The sequence below is a fragment of the Poromitra crassiceps genome (assembly GCF_964638095.1).
Source record: "Poromitra crassiceps genome assembly, chromosome: 3".
Lineage (NCBI taxonomy): Eukaryota > Metazoa > Chordata > Actinopteri > Beryciformes > Melamphaidae > Poromitra > Poromitra crassiceps.
In genome coordinates, this window is record NC_139625.1 from 13,267,881 (window position 1) to 13,291,352 (window position 23,472).

General features: G+C 46.4%; 1 protein-coding gene across 2 annotated transcripts in view; it reads right to left on the minus strand.

Moving 5' to 3' along the window:
• Positions 1-22,504, minus strand: part of nlgn4xa (neuroligin 4 X-linked a) — a 131,389-nt gene extending 108,885 nt beyond the window's left edge. Inside the window, exons 1-2 of one of the 2 annotated variants that reach the window (XM_083632399.1) lie at positions 22,300-22,504; positions 829-888 (exon numbers count right to left, since the gene is read on the minus strand). In XM_083632399.1, coding sequence (XP_083488525.1) covers positions 829-888; positions 22,300-22,489 — 250 coding nt within the window. In that variant the 5' untranslated portion in view covers positions 22,490-22,504. The remainder of the gene's footprint in view (positions 1-828; positions 889-22,299) is intronic. The other variant, XM_083632400.1, reaches the window with a different exon arrangement.
• Between the last annotated feature and the right edge of the window lie 968 nt (positions 22,505-23,472).

A 23,472-nucleotide genomic window follows, 5' to 3' on the forward strand; every position in this document is an offset into this window, starting at 1 on the left:
GTAAGGATGATGTCAAATATCAGTAGTGGGACATCCTTCAACGCTGAACTGAACACCTGACTCAGAAATGTCAGTGCTTCTTCTGCCACGTTTCTGTCTTTCCCCCACAAGACAAATGGTGTCCTTTTACCGAAATGACTCCTATATGGCTTCCTCACCCCACGTGCCTGCTATCGCCATCGTCATGGATACCCCCACACAGTAAAAACAACAACAACAAAGAACACTTGGTTATTACCATGCACAAGAGCCAGGTGTTAATATAGCTATAAAAGAAAAAGAAATACTGTTTGTGGCAGTGATTTTCACAGAGCCACCAATGAAGAAAATGTCCATGGGTTAGTGCTCATGCTTCACCGAGCAATGGAGGAAGAAGAAAGGGAACATGTAGAAAGGAGGAGAGCGGGACTGTTCTTTTCTTTTCACCGGAGGAGGCGACATGACATGCAGAGTTTAATTCCAAATTCCGTTTGACTCGGCAAAAAGCAGGTCAGGAAAAGGCACATTTCTGCTAAGTTGTGAATATTGGAACGACCACCTCGTTCCTTTTTAGAGGTGCCCTTTCGCCTCAGACGGGACGCTGGGATTTTGTGTCTAAAATGATCTAAAGGTCTCCAAAGAGGAAAGAGGTTGATCCGAAGATGAAGAGCCGAGAGGTGTGCATTGATTATACTTACATCGGGGATTTAAAAAAAAGAAGAGAGGGAGAGGTAGGCGGGGCTCAAAACAAACCAATTAAAAAAAAGAGGTCGAGTAGGTTCTCTGTCATGCACAAGTGTCAGGCTTTTTTTTTTCTGGCAAAAAGGGAAAAAATACAGAAAAAAATACCTGCATCATCGCCACCATCATTACTGTTGAAATCTGCGCCTTGTCTGTTTGAGTTGGCCCCTAGTGTCGACAACAGGAGAAAAGTAGAGGGCATGAGGGGAAACAGAGAGAGAGAAAAAAAAAAAAAACACAGCCCGTACTTCAATCCGCGCACAAATACGACTTTGCACTTTCAAATTGCGTGCAGTGAATGCGCCAAACTTGCCACTTTGTGTGCAGTGGATACGCCAGCTACTAACCAGGAAGTAGCAGTGTGACAATGAAGTAAGACGTGTACGGTGCAGTGGTCGGGGGTACAAAACGCTTGTGTTTCACTCGCGTTTTCACATGCGTCCCGGCATGTTCAAAGTCAACCAGAAGTCACATTTAAGATTTTTGTTGTTTAAAGGAACACTCCGCCCATTTTCAACCAGCTTTGTATCATTAGAACATCAGTAGTATATCAGAAAACTGTAAACGGTTTTGAAGTCTGTCATTTAATTTGACAGTTATTGATTGTTAAAGTGTGGACCAGTGACATCACTGGTCCACACTAACTCAAATTAATAACTCATTAACTCAAATCAACTCTCAATAACTGTCAAACTATTCATCATTCATCTAGTTTGACAGTTATTGAGAGTTGATTTGAGTTAATGAGTTATTAATTTGAGTTAGTGTGGACCAGTGACGTCACTGGTCCACACTTTAACACTCAATAACTGTCAAATTAAATGACAGACTTCAAAACAGTTTACAGTTTTCTGATATACTACTGATGTTCTAATGATACAAAGCTGGTTGAAAATGGGCAGAGTGTTCCTTTAAGCCTAACCCGAACCCTATCCATTACCAAGTCGTTTTTTACTTGCCTAAACACAACCGTTTTCAAATCGATCGTAGTATAGGGCTGTTATTGTGAAAGTTCTGAACCGGAAAACAAATGTACTCATTCTTGGTCTAGCTTTGCACTCGTGTTGCTGGACAAATGTAGCGAGGCGCATCGCCTGCAGGCAAAATCTGCAATTAGCGCACGCACAGCACGCAATTAGAAGGTGCAAAGTCGTGTCATTTGCAGGCAGATTGGGGGGACTGGGTTGGTAGAAAAAAAGAAGAAGATAAAAAAAACAGCAGCTTTTCACCGAGAAAAAAAGAAGAGTTAAAAATGCATTAAAAAGTGTCGGGGCACCGTGAGCGCACGCTGAGAAAAACAAAAACATATTCATTGTAAGCTGAATAGTACAAGCAAGCTGCCGCATGATAAACTGTCCTTTGGTGCGGCAGCAGTCTGCTGGGGACAAAACAGCAAAACACTTCACCATTAACCCAAACAAAAACTCCCACACTAGTGACGCAAATTCTAATTATCACTTTGTCACGAAGAGCTTATATTTCTCAGAAGACACGAGAAGCATTGAATCCGCCATGTAGTTCCATTTTGATGAGCGCCTAAAAAAAGGTCTGGAAGCTGTGGCTCAGTGGTTGCCTCACAGCAAGAAGGTCGCCGGGTTCGAACCCCCGGTCGGTCCCAGGTCCTTTCCGTTTATGTCTTCTCCCCGCGTTCATGTGGGTTTCCTCCCACCCATCAAAGACATGTACGCTAGGGTTAATACTCCTGTCAGCGCCCCTAAGCAAGGCATTGGCAATGGAACTGGAGTCAGTCCCCAGGCGCTGCACTGCAGCTGCCCACTGCTCTAGGAAAGGTTTCTAGTAGGAGAGGATGGGTCAAATGCAGAGGATGAATTTCCCCATGGGGGCAATAAAGGATACTTAACTTAAGGTCAGAGGAGACACAATGTAACTGTGGAGTGTATAAGGTGAGTGCACTGTGTAACAAACACATCTATTATGTTACACAAGTCTGGTATAGGTTACACATATAACATTTCACTCTTTGTGTTTGAGACTAAACCATGCATTTTCTGTTTGTGTTGCAGATATAACAGCTACACCATTTAATAGCAGACACATGTACCTGTAACTAGTTTGTATCACATGTCGAATGCACTGGCTTAAAAGAGCACCAAGATACAGACAGAAATGCATCTTCAATACATCACGATTAGGGGTGTCACGATACACTCAGTTCACGATACGATACACGATATTGGGTTCACGATAACGATACGATATTTTAACAATATTTTTTTGCGATCGATTTGTAAGTTGAGGGGGCATCCTCCATGCTAATTTGAGTAATTTCACCATTTTCATCCTCCGTGTCTGTAACGTCCCTCGTCTGTTCAAACAAAGCAATGAAAAGGAGAGCAAGCATGCAATCAGTGGCAGATCAGTGCCACCATGTTCAGCTTCTTTTTCTCACGATATGAGATTTCATCTCAACGATACATATTGTCACGTTTTGATATCGCGATATATTGTGGGACGATATATTGTGACATCCCTAATCACGATTAATTACAATGTTCATTTTGTAAATTATGCTCGAATTTAGAGTAAAATAGACGATAAAGCAGACTATGTTTTGGAGCATGATTGACAGGTCATCTGTCCAGTGATCGTGCAGCTCGCCGATCACGGACCAATAGCATGCGGCACTGTGCAAAACCTGGTCTTGCGTCAGCTGCTTCTTTAAAAACAACAAGATGGCGACGGTCGAAATGCCAAACCCGAGGAGTCGGTGCTACATCCATATTTCCTGTCTCCACTTCCTGCTGCTGATTCTAACAGAGGTGTTGGGCCACAGCCACAACTATTAGGAGTCAGAATGTAATCTTTAAATGATATTCATGGGTATTCCTGTACAGGACGTGTACAACCCCTCTTTAATGAATTCCATACAAAAAGGCTTTCAAACTCATGGTAAGTAGCCTGTTTTTTTAGTACATTTCATAAAATGGAACTCAAAATTCCAAAAGTGCTCTATACATCTCCGCTACATCTAATATTGGTGGTAGCATGTAAAAAAAAAAAAAACTAATGGACCATATTTCCCATAAACAAATGCTTCCTGTTCCCCCTCCTTGAAGAGAATCAACCTTTCTGTTCTTCCACCATCTGCCTTTGCCAGAAATTCTGAACGCATCACCTCTATTTGCTCGGGGAGAACAGCGCCCCCTTTCTCTTTTGTGCCATAAAGCAATCCAGCCGATTTTCCTCCAAATCTGACCCGATGTAACAACACAATGTAAAATACAATGTGGAGGCTGGTGCTAACATTCTTCTCAGCGATGGTCTTGTTTGTTTACGGTAATTATGTCTGAAAATGAATGTGATGATGATTTATTGATGTGAAAATGCCACACATAGCGGGCTCTATCGTCCCCTTGGCCTTAAATTAGTGCTTAGCGCCAGGCGCAGCCCATGTTAGTGGGCGTGGACCGGCGCTGTCCCTATCTTCCTGTCGGCGCTACACCCGGCCTTAAGCATTATAACCACGCCTTTTAAGTGTAGAATTATTCACAACGTGCTCATTGGAGAAGTGCAGTAAACGAATCACAATGTCCCTTTCATGTTCCATTCCACGGAGCGATCCAATCCGGTCAGAAAAGCCCAAAGCGCTCTGAGCTCCCCCTTCCCTCTTTCATCCCTGTCTGTCTCCATATATATTATTCCATATTATTATGCTTCTCAAACCAATCTCACTGCAGTTTAAATACAGCAAGCATGTGAATACGCTACACTATAGCAAGATCAACGTGAAAAGAATGTTCTAAACACATTGGCTAGAAGAATATAGCCTATCCCTGGATGTCATGATGAGATTAGATTGGTGAAAGTTTGGGCAGAATGATATTGTTTTCTCTCGCTACCTTTTCTTCTCCCCCACGTCACTGCACAGGTAGGCTGATGCAACAGCCTCTGAATGACAAGGGCTCAAAACTACAGTATAACAACTTTTTTTTTTCATCGGTCATTGTGCCTGTCTGACGCGCGAGAGAGAGGGAGTGAGAGAGAGAGAGAGAGGGGGAGAGAGAGAGTGAGATGGCAGAGGAGAGCTGCGCGCAATTACGCACAATAATATCCCCGGCGCACTGAATAAGGCCTGGTTTTGAAAAGCGCTAAACGCTAAATTAACGCCAGGGGGGAAGATAGCATTAGGCCGGTATTTAAGGCCGAAACGCCCATTCTGGCCTATTCTGGCACTGCGCCACGCCTCTTTGGCGTAAAGCGCATTTCGGGGCCTAAAAACATGATGCTATCTTCCCGAGGCAGGCGCAAAGCGTGTTTTTTTTGCGTTTAACGCCAGTTTAGCACCTAAGGCCAGTGGGAAGATAGGGGCCAGCATGTTTAAATGACAATTCTTTTTTCTTTTTTTTACAGTATGGGCTTATTACCACCAACATGCCTTCTGGTTTCATTGCTATGCAGCTCCACCCAGGATTTCTCACTCAATATCCACAGCTCCATTGTCACCCCCTCCACTCACGTCCACAACCTTGGAATCATCCTCGAGCCCGCCCTCTCTTGACCCCACCCTCTCTCCCCTCCCTCACATTAACCAGATGACCAAAACAGCCTTTTTCCACCTAAGCAGCATATTGTCCATCACCAACCCTGTTTATCCTTCGCTGCTGAAACACTGATCCATGCATTCATTGCAGGCTCACTTACTGCAACAGCATCTTATATGGCTCACCTAACAACATCCTCAACAAACTCTAATACATCCCAAGCGTTGCTGCCGCATGCCTCCACCACTGACCTAAAAAAAATATGGACAGAGATATCCCATTGATTTTGGGCTCCTGTTTTGAGCTGAAGTGGTGGCCGCCGCCATCTTGATTTTTCATCAGCAGAGTGCGAGCGAATGGGATGAGTCCTAATACGCAGCTCACGTGAGATGGGGGTTTCAGAGCTGCAGCTCCGCCTGCTATTGGTCCGTGATCGGCAAGCTACGCGGTCATTGGACAGGCGACCTGTCAATCACCCCCTTTTCTATCGTCTATTCTACTCAAAACGGGCGAGTTATATAAAGAATTACCCCCATACAGTTGTTATGAAAAGGTGAAATTATCTATATAGACCAAAACCGTGTTAAGGGCCAGGCTGTAAAGATGCTTAATCACTGTTACAAAGTGGGGCATTTTAACATGGCGGGTGAACGGGAACGACGGGACTTCTGAGCCCTGCCTCAAGTGGCCATTCGAGGAATTACAGCTTTCAGGGTTACTTCCTGGTCCTCGTGGGAAAACCTCGTGCCTTGCCCACTGGCCTCCACCCGCCGCACCCACCACATCACCCCTGTCCTCCACAGCCTCCAAATACAGGATCAAATGCTCTGTCTGAAATGCAAGGAAGTTGCCTATATCACCTAATAGCTACCTAAGTAGGTGCCTGCTTAATTACCTCATTTGAATAGGTGACTGAAAAACAAGCACTTTCAGACGTCCTCAGGAGCTTCAAGGTAGCATCGCACGTGACAGGTCGCACTGGTGCTGCTTCCATTGAATAGACAGACCTTTTCTGACCAAGCTTGATCACAATGAACCCAAAAGCATTTGGCAATAAATGAGTATAAAACGGTATAATGGCTGATGGCTGTTTTCTTTAACGTTACTTACTTTTAAAATCCATACAGGTCTGATGCTTCACACAGTGCAGCCCCGCCCGCCTGCAAGCAGGGACTGACTGGAGGCCTTGTTTTTGTTACCAAACCCCATTTCCCTAATTTTCCTTCAAATTAAAAGCGTATAACCAGCTAACGAAACGTTACTCACCAATAAATAGTAAGTAATAACAGCAGCTAATTGGTTAAAAACAAACTTTACTTCTGCCATTCTATCCTCCTGGCTGATGTGTGTAGTCCTACTCTGTGCTTTGGGCGGACCCGGCAGAGCGAGTAGGATGCTTCCTACCAGTGTAGGAATTTAGCCAGGGGCAAGGGCCCCCAAGAAATCTCAGAATGCCCCTAAAAACCATGATCCAGGGGCAAAAATTGCCCCAAGATTTCTATAATTTTCTTTTCATTCAATCCATTTCTTTTCCATCTCTAACACACACTCAACAACACCTGCAAGCTGGTTGCCAGAAGAAGACGAAGAACACATTCACACAAAGCGTGTGCTGTTGTCCACGCTACGCTTTAGCAACTTTATGCAGTATTACATTTTTTAAGGGCCCCCCAAATTTTCCCCCATTTTTTTAGACCGTGGGGGCAAAATTTGTCCCAAAATATTTGTTTAAATTTCCTACACTGCTTCCTACTATCATTCAAAAGTGACTTTCCTGACACCGTACAAACTGACCGCACTTATTGATTATTATCACCACCTTCAAAGCCATCAACAACCTGAACCCCCCCCCCCCCCCCCCCACACACACACACACCTCTCCGAGCTCCTGCCCCACCAGCCCTGCTCGTCGCCTGCAGGTCTGCAGACGCTAACCTTGCTCAGCCCATCAGGACGAAGCTCCGGGCCCTGGGTGTGACAGGGCCTTTGCTGCAGCCGCCCCCTCCCTGTGGAACACCCTCTGCCATCTTTCAAAAAGACCTCAAAGCCCACCTTTTCACTCTTGCTTTTGACCTCTGATCTTTATTTTCTCTCTCATCTTTTAAACCCCCCCAACAGTGACTTCTATTACAGAGAATAGCACCTCCACCGTTCCCACAGCGCCCTCCGAAGGCCTGTTCCTGCACTATACGGATTTTTGGTGGCCGTCGTCCGGAGCCGAGGGGCCTGTCAAGTTGCCCGGGACTTTTAACCAGCTCCTTCAAATGAAAAGTTTTCTGCTGACAAACTAATGGGATGCTTTTATTGTGAAGGTCGTAGAGGAAGTGAAATGTGTTTCGCTTGCTAGCTTGATTAGCGGCGCGATGAGCCGCTTCTCTCACTAATAAAACAAGTTGCGAACCCCCATCCCATCCTGCAGTGAATCAGTTATAAACACAGAGTAGAAACAGGTAAGTGTGGCATTCATTAACGTTAGCATCTGCAACTGGGGGCGGAGTTTCCACAAATAGAAAAACTACATAATGGTGCTTTAATATTTTAGGCTATATATGTCTCTATTAACGTTGTTTTATCCTGTCTTTGTAAAGCGTCTTTGAGCACTGCAGAAAAGCGCTATATAAATGTAATGTATTATTATGATCTCCATACAATCAAAGTGTATCATCTCATTGTGCTCCACTTCTACCTCCATATGATGTGTGCTGTAGCACTGATCAGTGGAGAATTAGATTCAAGCGACAGGATATGGGGATGGTGGCATGTTGACACTATACAGTCGCTCAGTGAAGGACCTAAAGCTGTACAAACAACGGGCAAGTGGCGTGTCAGTTTAACACGGCCAAGCGTGAACTTCCACATTTGACCTAGCTGGTCACACACGCACGCACACACGCACACACACACACACGCACGCTCACACGCACACACACACGCACACACGCACACACACAGACTGACATATCTACGGTAGCTACTATAACATCATAAATGGTGCTGCAGCCGACTCCCTGGACTCACAGATAGTCATGGTCCATACGCAGCATGGACGCAACACGAGGGCTGTGTGCGCTCAGGCAAGCTGCCACGAGTAAACAGTGTAGCCCAGAGGGAACATTTTTATACTGACCGCTCTTCCTTTAACTATCAAACTGGCCCATAGAGTGATCTTTAGGAGACAGGTCAGCTGATTGGAGTAAAGTAAACCGTTATTAGCAACTTTGGCACTTAAAATCTGTATGCACTACAGTATGTATATAATGCAAATTATTATTATTATTATTAATATTATTTTAGGAAATTCACTTTGTTAGGGGTCATGGATTAAACTGTGCTTATGCAAATATTTATTATTATTTTTGGCTGTCAAGTATAGCCTGTATGTGCTTTTGTGCATTGTTTTGTTCCAATTCTTGTAATTCCATCAAGGACCCACGTGTTTTTAACTCTTTACACCAAATACATCAGATCAGAATGCATGGAAGAACGAGCACACAGACACAGCACACCCTCAGCCGCACTAAATCAATATTTCACAAAGGCAGTTATCACGTAAACCACGCCGCTTTGTCAAACCAGTTGGGGCCTTCAAAACACACAGAGACGGTTTCCATGTTGATCTGTCTCATACTGACATTCAGCATCCAGCTAGGCTACCTCTGAGACACACTGACAGAAACCAAGCACGGCATGTCACCAGATCGCAGAGTCCAAACGTCTCTCACTGTTGTTTTATCTCTTTGCCTTTGACGGGAGGAGGGGAGGAGGGGGGAGGAGGGGAGAGGAGAAGAGAGGGGAGGAGAGGAGGCGGGAGGAGGGGAGGGGGGAGGAGAGGAGAGGAGGAGGAGAGGGGAGGGGAGGAGAGGGGAGGAGAGGAGGCGGGAAGAGGGGAGGGGGAGGAGAGGAGAGGAGAGGAGGAGGAGAGGGGAGGGGAGGATGGGAGAGGAGAGGAGAAGAGAGGGGAGGAGAGGAGGCGGGAGGAGGGGAGGGGGGAGGAGAGAAGAGGAGAGGAGGAGGAGAGGGGAGGGGAGGAGAGGGTGACGAGAGGAGACAGAGCAGCCTAGTTTACAGCCTCTATATGTTGCCTTTCCTCTCTCTTTGCCATGCCATGACCTGACCTGGAGTCAGCTCTACAGTCCAGCTGCTTTTATTCACAGTCCACGGTTTCCTCTCTCTTTGCCATGACCTGACCTGGAGTCAGCTCTACAGTCCAGCTGCTTTTATTCACAGTCCACGGTTTCCTCTCTCTTTGCCATGACCTGACCTGGAGTCAGCTCTACAGTCCAGCTGCTTTTATTCACAGTCCACGCTTTCCTCTCTCTTTGCCATGACCTGACCTGGAGTCAGCTCTACAGTCCAGCTGCTTTTATTCACAGTCCAGACTTTCCTCTCTCTTTGCCATGACCTGACCTGGAGTCAGCTCTACAGTCCAGCTGCTTTTATTCACAGTCCAGACTTTCCTCTCTCTTTGCCATGACCTGACCTGGAGTCAGCTCTACAGTCCAGCTGCTTTTATTCACAGTCCAGACTTTCCTCTCTCTTTGCCATGACCTGACCTGGAGTCAGCTCTACAGTCCAGCTGCTTTTATTCACAGTCCACGCTTTCCTCTCTCTTTGCCATGACCTGACCTGGAGTCAGCTCTACAGTCCAGCTGCTTTACAGTCCAGACATTTATCACTATTATAGGGCTCCCCTTCTTAGTGTTTACTCTAGATTTCACCATTGCAGTTTCTATTCTCCTGCACTGTTAAATAGGAGAAGCAGGAAGCAGCCTGTTAAACTGGCCTATTTATCTTATCTATCTTGTTGCAGGGTGAATATAAAAATCAAATAGGACAGGGTCATTCCACATAGCTGTCCTTATGCATATTTAAAACAGATATGTGCAAGGGTTTCGATTTTGCCGTTAAATACGTTTTGAACATCCCATTGGGACAATAAAGTCTATCCTATCATCAAACAAATAATGATCTGTTGATCAAACAAACCAAATAAATTGCTTTCTCACCATTCTGACTTTGCATATTAGTTAGGGGTGTCACAATATATCGTCCCACGAAATTTCGCGATAGTAAAACGTCACGATATGTATCGTTGAGATGAAATCTCATATCGCAAAAAAAAAAAAAAAAAAAAAAAAAAATTTTTTTTTTTTTTTCACAAATAGACTAAGAAACGTCTTTGTTTGTTGAAGTTCAATGTGTGGAAAGTAGTTCAGTTGAACAAGTCTCTGAAGAGACACATGAGAAGTTATACAGGAGAGAAACCATTCAATTGAGTTTCTGGCAAAACTGTTTACTTGACAGGAAAACTGAAGCATAAAAAATAGACTAAGAAAAGACTTGTTGTTTGAGTTTGAAGAAAAACTGAAGATGCATAATGAGAATTTATACTGCTGAGAAACCTTTTAGTTCAAAGTAAATCTAAGTGACGGTGTAACTCATTCTATTTCAAGATAAGCCTTATCTCCAATCTCATGTTTTTTCTAGTTGTTATTGTAATAACAATTTCCCACAACAGCATGTTTTGTATTTGTGCATTTCAAATAAAATACTACTTTTCCAGTCATATATTGTCATTATTCAAGTTTAAAAAAATATTGTTAAAATCGTATCGTATCGTATCGTTATCGTGAACCCAGTATCGTGATACGTATCGTATCGTGAACTGAGTGTATCGTGACACCCCTAATATTAGTAGCCTATTACATTTGTATATTTGACCCATATATCTCTCACGTTTTGAAGTTTGGAATGGTGTGCTAGGCACCAAATGGAAGCTTCGGACGTGACATTAAGTTAAAATAAATCCACTAGCATCACCTTTGTGAATTTTGTGTTTCATTTAGCCTCCTTTTAATATTGGATTTAGCTAAGAAAAGGCCAATCATCAGGAAAAGTGGACCACAACAACACTGATAAATGGCTGTAACGCTGAGGTCAGCAGTGACTTCCTGTACCCTCTCTTCCTGTTTCATACATTGACAACTGATTAAGATTGATCCACTGAAAAGTTATTTGCTATTGATCAGCGTGGTTAGCTAATCACGTCAGACCGCTATAGCTGTAGTCTTCCCCGAAAGATTAGCATTTTACTAGCAACAATCGATATGAAAAGTAATGGAATGAACATTCACAATGATGTATTTTATTCCATAGAACACAATGGCTAATAGCTACTACACTATTACACTATACCTACTACACTATGACCGTTATAGTGTAGCACAGACTTCATTTTTGGTGTTTCTTGCAAACCCTATTGATATTTTCCATAGGGAAGTTGAACTACAGTGCACACCAAATAGCAGACATGCAAACTTCACAGCCTGTAGAATTAGCTATGCGCTGCATTGGAACTCAAGATGCAAGTAAATAAACATGAATTGCAGTGACATCTCCAGGCCATCTTTCAATGAATATTTACCTCAACTCATACACTTCATCTTCACTCTGCTGAGCGCTGTAAAGGGAACGCAATTTATTTGGCGGCGATAGCCGGCAGCTGAGCCACATTTTAATTTAAGGAACAGCTTGACCAAACTTTGCAATAAATAACTAAATAAATAAATAAATAACTAAATAAATAAATAAATAAATAAATAAATAAATAAATACATACATACAGTACATAAATACGCACAGAATAAGTACATACATACTGTACATGAATAAATAAATAAATAAATAAATAAATAAATAAATAAATAAATAAATAAATACATACATACATACATACATACATAAATAAATAAATAAATACGCACAGAATAAATAGCCTACATACATACTGTACATAAATAAATAAATAAATAAATAAATAAATAAATAAATAAATAAATAAATACATACATACATACAGTACATAAATACGCACAGAATAAGTACATACATACTGTACATGAATAAATAAATAAATAAATAAATAAATAAATAAATAAATAAATACATACATACATACATACATAAATAAATAAATACGCACAGAATAAATAGCCTACATACATACTGTACATAAATAAATAAATAAATAAATTAATAAATAAATAAATAAATAAATAAATAAATAAATAAATAAATAAATAAATAAATAAATAAAGAGCCATGCTAATGTCATTTGGTTTCCAAGTATCAAATAAATCAGGCTACAGTATTCATATTGCGTGTTGAAGGGCAGGTGAAGGTAACAGGCGGCGTTACATGGGGCTTAACAGGCGCTGTTACAGTGGGCAGGTGAAGGTTCCAGTGGGCTGTAACAGGCGGCGTTACGTTACAGTGTGGGCTGCGGCTTACATGTCAGTGGAGTGATCGAGCCGTACAACACGACTAATGCAGGAGATGGCCACAATTAAAACATGGAGACTGGATCGGCGGCTGTGTCTCCCCCTGGCCGTATGGCTGTGGTATGTCTCCCCCTCGGAGAGAACCCCCCAGGAAACATCTCTCCTCGATGATTCATTCACAATACAGCTGCATGAAGCTCCCCAGTCAGCTACTGCACAGGCTGATAAAGCCAGCTTTACTGCCCTAACACCCCCACACACACGCACGCATACACACACATGCACGCACACACATGCACACGCACACATACACACACACACGCATGCACGCACGCACGCACACACACACACACACAGCAATCTCTCCCTCTCTCTATTTGTACACATCACACTGCATCGACATACATTACATGTCCTCTCTCAACCCAATCGCCAGAATAAAACGCCGGCATTGTATGTCTCTGGAATCCATGGATACGTACAATCTCAGCGTGAATTCCAAACAACAGAGCGGTTCATTTGAATAAACAAAAAGGTCAAATGTGACGGGTGAGTTTGGAAACCCTGGGGATCGAATAACGGGCCTCCGGTGTGAAAGGCAAGTGTTTAGGACCTTCATCCACCCACAACACCCTCACCGGCCAGCGCGCTATTTCAACAGCAGACTAACTAATAACAATAATACAAATTATAATAATAATAATAACTAATAACATTGATACACACGTATATCTAGAAATGATATTCTACGTATCCGTAGCAACATTTTATTCTGGTGACCAGGCTGTCTATTTGTATACACCACATCGACATACATGCTCTCTCTCTCTCATTTACTGTCTTCTGTCTCCCTCTCTCTCTTTCTATTTTTTCTCTCTCTCTCTCTCTCCCACACACACACACACACACACACACACACACACACACACACACACACACACACACACACACACACACACACACACACACACACACACACACACACACACACACACACACACACCTCAGATCAAAAGAGCTTGTGGGCATTTCCTAACCTTCAGACAGCGCGCACCTCGTCTGCCCTTGTCTGCTTGCTGGGCCGAAGGATTTCAGCGCAAAATCCAAAAGACTATATGACAACGTAGCCGTTTGAGCCGTGCGCAGGCAGCTCCGTGCAGGCAGCAGGGCCACTGTGGACTTTCCTTTTGTCAACTGAAATTCAGATGACAGAGAGTAGGCGTCACTAAAGCTGTCAGCTAAAACTATAAGTGTCCCTCTGATCCCCGGCCGGGGGGCTAGTCTGACGTGACACCAGATTTCTGAAAAGGCCAACTATTAAGGATAAGTGGGACAGACATGTCAGTCGTGGGGACTGAGCTCAGGCTGTGGACAGACATGTCAGTCCCCACTGATCTCAGGCTGTGTGGACAGACATGTCAGTCCCCACTGAGCTCAGGCTGTGTGGACAGACATGTCAGTCTCCACTGAGCTCAGGCTGTGTGGACAGACATGTCAGTCTCCACTGATCTCAGGCTGTGGGGGACAGACATGTCAGTCTCCACTGAGCTCAGGCTGTGTGGACAGACATGTCAGTCTCCACTGAGCTCAGGCTGTGGACAGACATGTCAGTCTCCACTGAGCTCAGGCTGTGGACAGACATGTCAGTCTCCACTGAGCTCAGGCTGTGTGGACAGACATGTCAGTCTCCACTGAGCTCAGGCTGTGTGGACAGACATGTCAGTCTCCACTGAGCTCAGGCTGTGTGGACAGACATGTCAGTCCCCACTGAGCTCAGGTTGTGTGGACAGACATGTCAGTCCCCACTGAGCTCAGGCTGTGTGGACAGACATGTCAGTCTCCACTGAGCTCAGGCTGTGTGGACAGACATGTCAGTCTCCACTGAGCTCAGGCTGTGGACAGACATGTCAGTCCCCACTGAGCTCAGGCTGTGTGGACAGACATGTCAGTCCCCACTGAGCTCAGGCTGTGTGGACAGACATGTCAGTCTCCACTGAGCTCAGGCTGTGTGGACAGACATGTCAGTCTCCACTGATCTCAGGCTGTGGGGGACAGACATGTCAGTCTCCACTGAGCTCAGGCTGTGGGGACAGACATGTCAGTCTCCACTGAGCTCAGGCTGTGTGGACAGACATGTCAGTCCCCACTGAGCTCAGGCTGTGTGGACACTGGACAGACATGTCAGTCTCCACTGAGCTCAGGCTGTGTGGGACAGACATGTCAGTCCCCACTGAGCTCAGGTTGTGTGGACAGACATGTCAGTCCCCACTGAGCTCAGGCTGTGGACGCACATTATTACAGTATTACTAACCCCGCCCATGCAACACAGCCTCACAGAAAATTGTAAAATAGCAACGTTTTGGACCAACATTGCTATGTTACAATTTCGGCTCGAAAATTGTAAAATGGTAACATTCTGAGATCTTAGGGTTAGGGTTAGGGTAGGGGGAGGGGTTAGAAATAGAAAATCTCCGTAAACCACGCCCAAACCACGCCCACCCCTGTAGAAACGTACCTTACCATTTTACAATTTCGGAGCCAAAATTGTAACATAGCAACGTTGGTCCACAAACATTGCTATTTTACAATCTTTCAATCGGGTTGGCCCATCTGTCTGCACACACTTTTGTTTTTCTATATCGCAATAATAGGAAATAATCATCAATTCTACAACTAAAAGAAGAACTGGACGGCCACACACACACACACACACACACACACACACACACACACACACATGCTGAAATATAATCTCTGCATTTATCCCATCCAAGCTTGTCCTTCCTCCAGTGGGCAGGCCAGGAGCAGTGGGCAGCTTTCTTCTCTACAGCGCCCGGCGACCAACTTCAGACCAACTTCAGACATTGATCTTCTGCATGTTTTTAGTGGGGGTCCATACCGATGTTGTATGGAGGAACCCCAGGGGAGCACGGGAAGAACGTGCAAACTCCACACAGAAAGGGCCTTTTGACGAGATAGCCCACCTGGGCCGTAGGCACTGAAGACATGGGGGACACACACCCTCTGTGTGCCCTGCACGGGAATCGAACCAAGGACCTTCTAGCTGTGAGGCAACAGCGCTACCACTGTGCCACTGTGCCCGATATTAATATGCTTTGCTGAGTAATAGTCCTTAAAGAAACATGAAACATTTAATCATTATGACTCTAGTTAATTTGCATTTCACCTCAGACAAGACAGGACACTGCTTTCAACTCTGACATTTACCTAGATTTGCTACAGTAGAATGATAAAGAACAATTCACCTTTTCGCCAACTAGGGCGCTGCTAGGTGATGTCACTAGGTGATGTCACTAGGTTGAGAGGTTTACTGCACAGTAAAGGATTTCAAATGTTTTGATGAATCAAAACAACCACAATCCAAGTCAGAAAAACAACAGCTACTGTGAGCCAGTTAGACTTCAAAATCCTTGGTACCAACACTCCACTACTGTACTGTACTGTACTGTACTGTACTGTACTATTTATCTTTCTAGCAAATCTAGGTAAATGTCAGACTTGAAAGCAGTGCCCTGTCTTGTTTGAGGTGAAATGCAAATTAACTAGAGTCATATGATCAAATGTTTCATGTCCTCTTTAAGCATAATTTAAGATCATAATTCATGTACAACAACTGCCTTACTTACTATCAATAAGCAGTAATTATGAGGTTATTAGGGGGGAAACTAGTAGTTGTAGAATATGGTCATGTAGAACTAAGGCCTTAATAAGTGCTTTATAATGACTAATAAACAGCCGATATGCTGCAAAGCAGGTAATGGTGAATATGTGCACCTTAAGTGTTACCATAATGAAACAGTGACAGACAATGGAAAATGAAATGTAACACCTTAGGGCCTGTGTCGACCTAGCGTCTTTTCCTCAGGTCCAGTGTCTCTTTTCTGTTGTTTCCAATGAGGAGAGAGCGTATGCGGGCGCACACGGACGTCTAGAGAAAGTGCGCTGCGCCCAGCGTCTTTTTTGACAGCGCTCCGGCGTTTTTGTGCGCCCGGCTCCCAGCGCTCCCAGCTGAAAATATTTTAACTTTTCAGAAAGACGCTGGTGTCGGGTGCTCCTTTTCTGGCAACTAATCATATGGAGAAACTATCGCAACAGAGACAGAAAGGCTCAATTGCGGGAGCAGATTGGCTAGACACTTAATATTTCTGGTGAGTGTTGAGCTAAATCACTGTATGTGTGTTGTATGCTAATGTTAGCTGTCAGCTATTAAAGGAACACTCCGCCCATTTTCAACCAGCTTTGTATCATTAGAACATCAGTAGTATATCAGAAAACTGTAAACGGTTTTGAAGTCTGTCATTTAATTTGACAGTTATTGAGTGTTAAAATGAAAACGGGCGGAGTGTTCCTTTAAGCTAGCTACCGCACTGAACTAACATTAATTTCAGTCTGCTTCCTTCCATATTGTGCGCTGAGATCAGCGCTCCCCAGCGTACTTCCATCGTTTAACGGTCGGACAAAGACGCTAGATGGACACACGGCCTTAATCCGTATGTGTAAAGCACTGTTGAATACTAAGCTGGGCACGCCTCGCATCTGTGTAGCATATCGTCGTCAGGGGGGAAACCACGTGACTCGTATCATCGTCAGGGGGGAAACCATGTGACTCAGGGGGGGAAACCAGATTACTCCAATGTTGCTGATTTTCATGTTTGGACCTCGATTGAAGGATTACACGCTCCTCTATGCATTGAGGAAATTCTACTTCCCTTGGGTCTATGAAAGCCTCTCAAAACCCCAGTGGAGAAACTGAAAAGTGCATGCTCATCAAGCTACATCAAACAAGCTGTGTCTTTGTTCCCGAAAGGTTCACATTCTAGAGATACAAGCTTTTTTCACCGGCGAACCGCGGACATTAAAAAGTAGAATTTAACAGGCACATTTCAATTGGTGTTGCAAGAATCCTTTACAGTTCGACCGCGGACATTTGAACAGCTCCTATACAGCTTATTAATAATAATACAGCATATTGCATAGGCTTAGGCCTATCCTCATGATTTACTGGCTGCTATTTTGGCTGAAAAAGAAATAGACATTAAAACAGGCGAGAACGTCTAGGCCGCTGCACACTGCGTTCCCTGGCTGAGAACAATAACTTTTGTTTGCCAGAGATATTGAAACATTTCAGAATAGCACCCGTCTGTGCGTCCGACCCCAGGATTGCAAGATAATCCCTATCCTGCGCTCCCTTTAATCTACCGTGTACTCAAGAGCTCACACTCAATTTAGCACGGAGCTGTCACAGATCTCAGCCAGGCGCACATTAGTGCCGTTCACTCCTCCTCCTCCTCCTCCAGAGGCCATCGGCGCTGCCCCGCTTCCTAAAACAGCCCTGCTGCAGCCTGCCTACACTGACCCCAAACCACTTCAGCCCTGCTGCAGCCTGCCTACCCTGACCCTAAACCACTTCAGCCCTGCTGCAGCCTGCCTACCCTGACTCTAAACCACTTCAGCCCTGCTGCAGCCTGCCTTCCCTGACCCCAAACCACTTCAGCCCTGCTGCAGCCTGCCTACCCTGACTCTAAACCACTTCAGCCCTGCTGCAGCCTGCCTTCCCTGACCCCAAACCACTTCAGCCCTGCTGCAGCCTGCCTACCCTGACCCCAAACCACTTCAGCCCTGCTGCAGCCTGCCTACCCTGACCCCAAACCACTTCAGCCCTGCTGCAGCCTGCCTACCCTGACCCCAAACCACTTCAGCCCTGCTGCAGCCTGCCTACCCTGACCCCAAACCACTTCAGCCCTGCTGCAGCCTGCCTACCCTGACCCCAAACCACTTCAGCCCTGCTGTAGCCTGCCTACCCTGACCCCAAACCACTTCAGCCCTGCTGCAGCCTGCATACCCTGACCCCAAACCACTTCAGCCCTGCTGCAGCCTGCCTACCCTGACCCCAAACCACTTCAGCCCTGCTGCAGCCTGCCTACCCTGACCCTAAACCACTTCAGCCCTGCTGCAGCCTGCCTACCCTGACCCTAAACCACTTCAGCCCTGCTGCAGCCTGCCTACCCTGACCCTAAACCACTTCAGCCCTGCTGCAGCCTGCCTACCCTGACCCTAAACCACTTCAGCCCTGCTGCAGCCTGCCTTCCCTGACCCTAAACCGCTTCAGCCCTGCTGCAGCCTGCCTACCCTGACCCCAAACCACTTCAGCCCTGCTGCAGCCTGCCTTCCCTGACCCCAAACCACTTCAGCCCTGCTGCAGCCTGCCTACCCTGACCCTAAACCACTTCAGCCCTGCTGCAGCCTGCCTACCCTGACCCCAAACCACTTCAGCCCTGCTGCAGCCTGCCTTCCCTGACCCCAAACCACTTCAGCCCTGCTGCAGCCTGCCTTCCCTGACCCCAAACCGCTGCAGCCCTGCTGCAGCCTGCCTACCCTGACCCTAAACCACTTCAGCCCTGCTGCAGCCTGCCTTCCCTGACCCCAAACCACTTCAGCCCTGCTGCAGCCTGCCTACCCTGACCCCAAACCACTTCAGCCCTGCTGCAGCCTGCCTACCCTGACCCCGAACCACTTCAGCCCTGCTGCAGCCTGCCTACCCTGACCCCAAACCACTTCAGCCCTGCTGCAGCCTGCCTACCCTGACCCCAAACCACTTCAGCCCTGCTGCAGCCTGCCTACCCTGACCCCAAACCACTTCAGCCCTGCTGTAGCCTGCCTACCCTGACCCCAAACCACTTCAGCCCTGCTGCAGCCTGCCTACCCTGACCCCAAACCACTTCAGCCCTGCTGCAGCCTGCCTACCCTGACCCCAAACCACTTCAGCCCTGCTGCAGCCTGCCTACCCTGACCCTAAACCACTTCAGCCCTGCTGCAGCCTGCCTACCCTGACCCTAAACCACTTCAGCCCTGCTGCAGCCTGCCTACCCTGACCCTAAACCACTTCAGCCCTGCTGCAGCCTGCCTACCCTGACCCTAAACCACTTCAGCCCTGCTGCAGCCTGCCTTCCCTGACCCTAAACCGCTTCAGCCCTGCTGCAGCCTGCCTACCCTGACCCCAAACCACTTCAGCCCTGCTGCAGCCTGCCTTCCCTGACCCCAAACCACTTCAGCCCTGCTGCAGCCTGCCTACCCTGACCCTAAACCACTTCAGCCCTGCTGCAGCCTGCCTACCCTGACCCCAAACCACTTCAGCCCTGCTGCAGCCTGCCTTCCCTGACCCCAAACCACTTCAGCCCTGCTGCAGCCTGCCTTCCCTGACCCCAAACCGCTGCAGCCCTGCTGCAGCCTGCCTACCCTGACCCTAAACCACTTCAGCCCTGCTGCAGCCTGCCTTCCCTGACCCCAAACCACTTCAGCCCTGCTGCAGCCTGCCTTCCCTGACCCCAAACCACTTCAGGTTAAGTTGAGCACGCCGTGCTTTTACCTAACACACTTTCACCCTCCCTCCATACATGGCAGCTGTTGCAAGAGCTGCATGGGTAAAGTGCACCCCCCCCCCCCCCTCCAAGTCAGAAGTGCTCGCTCAAATAGGCCAGTGTGGGAAAACAACTCACGGAGGACGGGCCTTCAAACTGAGAGCAATAGAGAGCGTTGCATTCTGGGTCTTCTCTAACTGCGATAGTGCAAAGCAGCAGCATGAGCTGAGCTCTCAGCAGTTAGATGGCAGTTAGTCTGTTGGACTACATGTCTACTTTGGGACCGGACCGTTAGCAAAATCAACAGTTTTGCTGTGAGGGTCCCAGGGGCGTGGCCAGTGCTTAGCCCTGAAATCTAATTGGCCACCCCAGGTGCTGCCACCCCAAAAATCCTGCGGGTGCTGACATCTGGGGCGGCTGTAGCTCAGGAGGTAGAGCGGGTCGTCCACTAATCGCTTTGGATAAAAGAGGTCGGTGGTTCGATTCCCGCCTCCTCCAGTCTGCATGTCGAAGTGTCCTTGGGCAAGATACTGAACCCCTGATTGCTCCCGTTGGTGTGCCAGCACCCTGCGTGGGTAGCCTGCCGCCATCTGTGTATGAATGGGTGAATGTACCTACTGATTGTAAAGCGCTTTGGATAAAAGCGCTATATAAATGCAGGCCATTTACCATTTACCATTTATCTGTGGCCGACATGACTGTCTTCCAGAGGCTGCAGCACAGCGGGCTCATTTTTAAAGCTATACAGTGAAGATACTGGTATCATATTAAAGTAGAACAGCATCTCATTCTAGCTATTTGGGAAAGGGGCTAAATAAATAATCAATACATTTAGGCTAAATGGTGGTGAGGGGAAACCTTTCTACATCCTTCCTAAATGCCACACTCAGCTGCCACCCTTGCTTGAGTCTGTGGCCCACCTGGGCCACCCCAGTCAAAATGGCCTGGGCACGCCACTGGGTCCCAGCCAGGGAACCTGTGCAACAACAGTAATTTCACCAGTATATTGTTCACTAGAGCAGGGCAGGAGTTATGCCAAGGCCAAAAGAGCAGTGCCGTGGATGCCCCCGAGTGTGGCCGTAATGCCCCTTCTCAAATGAACTATCCACAAGGCCAGCTTGGCATGCCCTGTTTTCAACTGGCTGTGATGCCCTTAACTGAAAGTTGCTGATTTCCTAATTTAAAAAAACAGTGTCTCCCTCATCCTGCTGGACATCAACAGTTAGATTTATTTATCCCACTCGACATCTGTAAATTGTAGCGTCTCCCAATAGGCGAGGCGTTTAGGGGGCATCGGCAAATTTATAGCTAGAGAAAATAACCTGGGTTACACTTACGTCATGTCTGAGCCATCTATATGCACTGTATCACACTGTAGCACTTCATTTATAGGATCTGAATAACCAATTGGTTTTGGCCGTCATACCCTACATTTTGGACACGACGCCCCAATAAGTTTGTATTTATCAAAGCCCAAACTGGCCTTGCCCTAAACATGATTTAATTCCAGGCCTGCTAGAGGTTCTAATGCAGTGAAAAGGAAAAATATATATAACAGACCTAGTAAGAAAGCATACATAGGCTGCTGCTGTACATTGTGTCACTATTTGTTGATAACATTATATTTTGCTCGCAGAAGATACTGAACAATTCAGAATATTATCATTTTACCCAGTAGCAAATAGAGTGATACATTCTATTATTCTGAGCAATAACATTCGTTCACCAATCAAAATGGTTTGTCACCACCCCCCTCTGAATATCAGATTGATGTTCAATTGTAGCCTACTATCCAAAACCTATGATTTCCCCATAGAGATTCCTGTTCAGCATAATCATCTCCCTCTCTCATGTGAAGCATAAAAGAGCCAAGCTAAAGCACTCTACAGTATGAGCCAACCACCGAAAGGACAACAAGAAAGAACATGAGACAATGCTCACAACGTCCTTCACAAGAAAGGAAACAGACTCGATTTCTGTAGGTGAGTTGACAATTTTGGTGGGTGTAATGGAGAAATAATAGTATTAAAGTTGGGTAATAAGTTAAGTAATGATGTTTCTTTTGAGAGTCAGAAATAAGTCAGTAACGTAAATATAATAACGACTGCAACTCTGGTTTGTGCTGAGAGAACATATAAGATCTATGTCATTCTTATAGAACAAATAACCTCTCAGGTAGCAGGATTGTGGGGCAGTTTTTTAACAGATGGGGGATCCATGGCCAAACACGACTGTGTTTGGGGGGGTGTTTGACATGAAAAAACATTGGAAATCCACAGCGTAATGACCTGTAATTCCATGAACTACCTGAAACTTCAAGGTAGACCTGCATAGAGAAGTGAGCCATACAAAGAAGAAACCAAAGGAGAAGGTATAGAGGACAGAAGAAAGACAAAAGACAACGTTAAAAGGACCTACCATCCTCTGTGGGGACGTAGATGTTCAGGTAAAGGCAGTCCTCGTTTTGCTCCTGCACATAGGTCACCACTGTATCCAAGTTGGCGGTGAACCACACGGGCAGCATATCATTGAGTAAAAAGCGGTCCTCCAAGAACTGAGGACAAACGGGCGCAAACTGAGTAGCATTCCTGATGCCCGGCCAGGACATGGGCGGCTCCGGCGGCTGGAACCTCCTCTCCCCCGTGGGGGCCAACGCGTACGGGATCCCCAAATACTGCTCCACCGGTCCCAGGATCTCGTTGGGCAACGTCACCTTGACGCCCCGCAATTTCCCATAGTTGGTGGTGACCACGGGGTGCAGCTGCGCCTGCACCGCGGCCAGACAGACGGCGGACACGAGCCCTATCCAGGCGCGAGGCATCCATGAAGGGCCTCCCGGCGCCGACATGCTCGCCCGCTGTGCGTGATGAGCCCGAGCCCGGCAGGTCGTGGATACGGGTCCCCCCCCACACCACCCTCGCGGGGAAGTCGCCTCCCGCTCGCTCCCCTCCTCAGGCCGCGAGCTGGGAAACGGAGCCCCGGCCGAACGAAGCAGCTGCTTGCTCAAAGCTCCCCATCCCGAAGAGCCTGCGTGAAGATCGGTATAGCGGCCCGTACAACGTCCTCCACGTCCTCCCAGGGAGCAGGAGAAGAGCCTAGGATGGTCTTTGGGTACCCGGGGAAAGTTCCAGCTTGATGGGATATCCTGGAAGAGAAACACACAAAAAACAGTGATAAAACCGTGAGTCGATCCACTGTACTGTAGCATCATTGGTAATTATGCTAATCCGTTTAGCCATATGGCAGATGTGCTGCCGTGATTTATTGCCAGATTGAGCGTCAGTGTGCTGTTTGTTGTTGCTTCTCACATTGATTAAAGGGTGAAATCCACCAGTGGAAAAACCAGACATGAGATGGTGGAATGTGTTGAAGCAGTAAAGCGGTAAAGATGTCTGAAATACTGCCTGGGCCCGTCGCTCCATCTTAAAAGTTGCACAATTAGACGGCAATTACATCTTCATTTTCACTATTCATTGTGAAACGTATTATGCTAGTGACATCAAGGGAGCTGGAAGGTGGGTGCTGAGGGTGCTGCAGCACCCCCTGGTGGCAAGAGATGGGATTTTAGAAATTGTTGGATTTGGCTGTCTT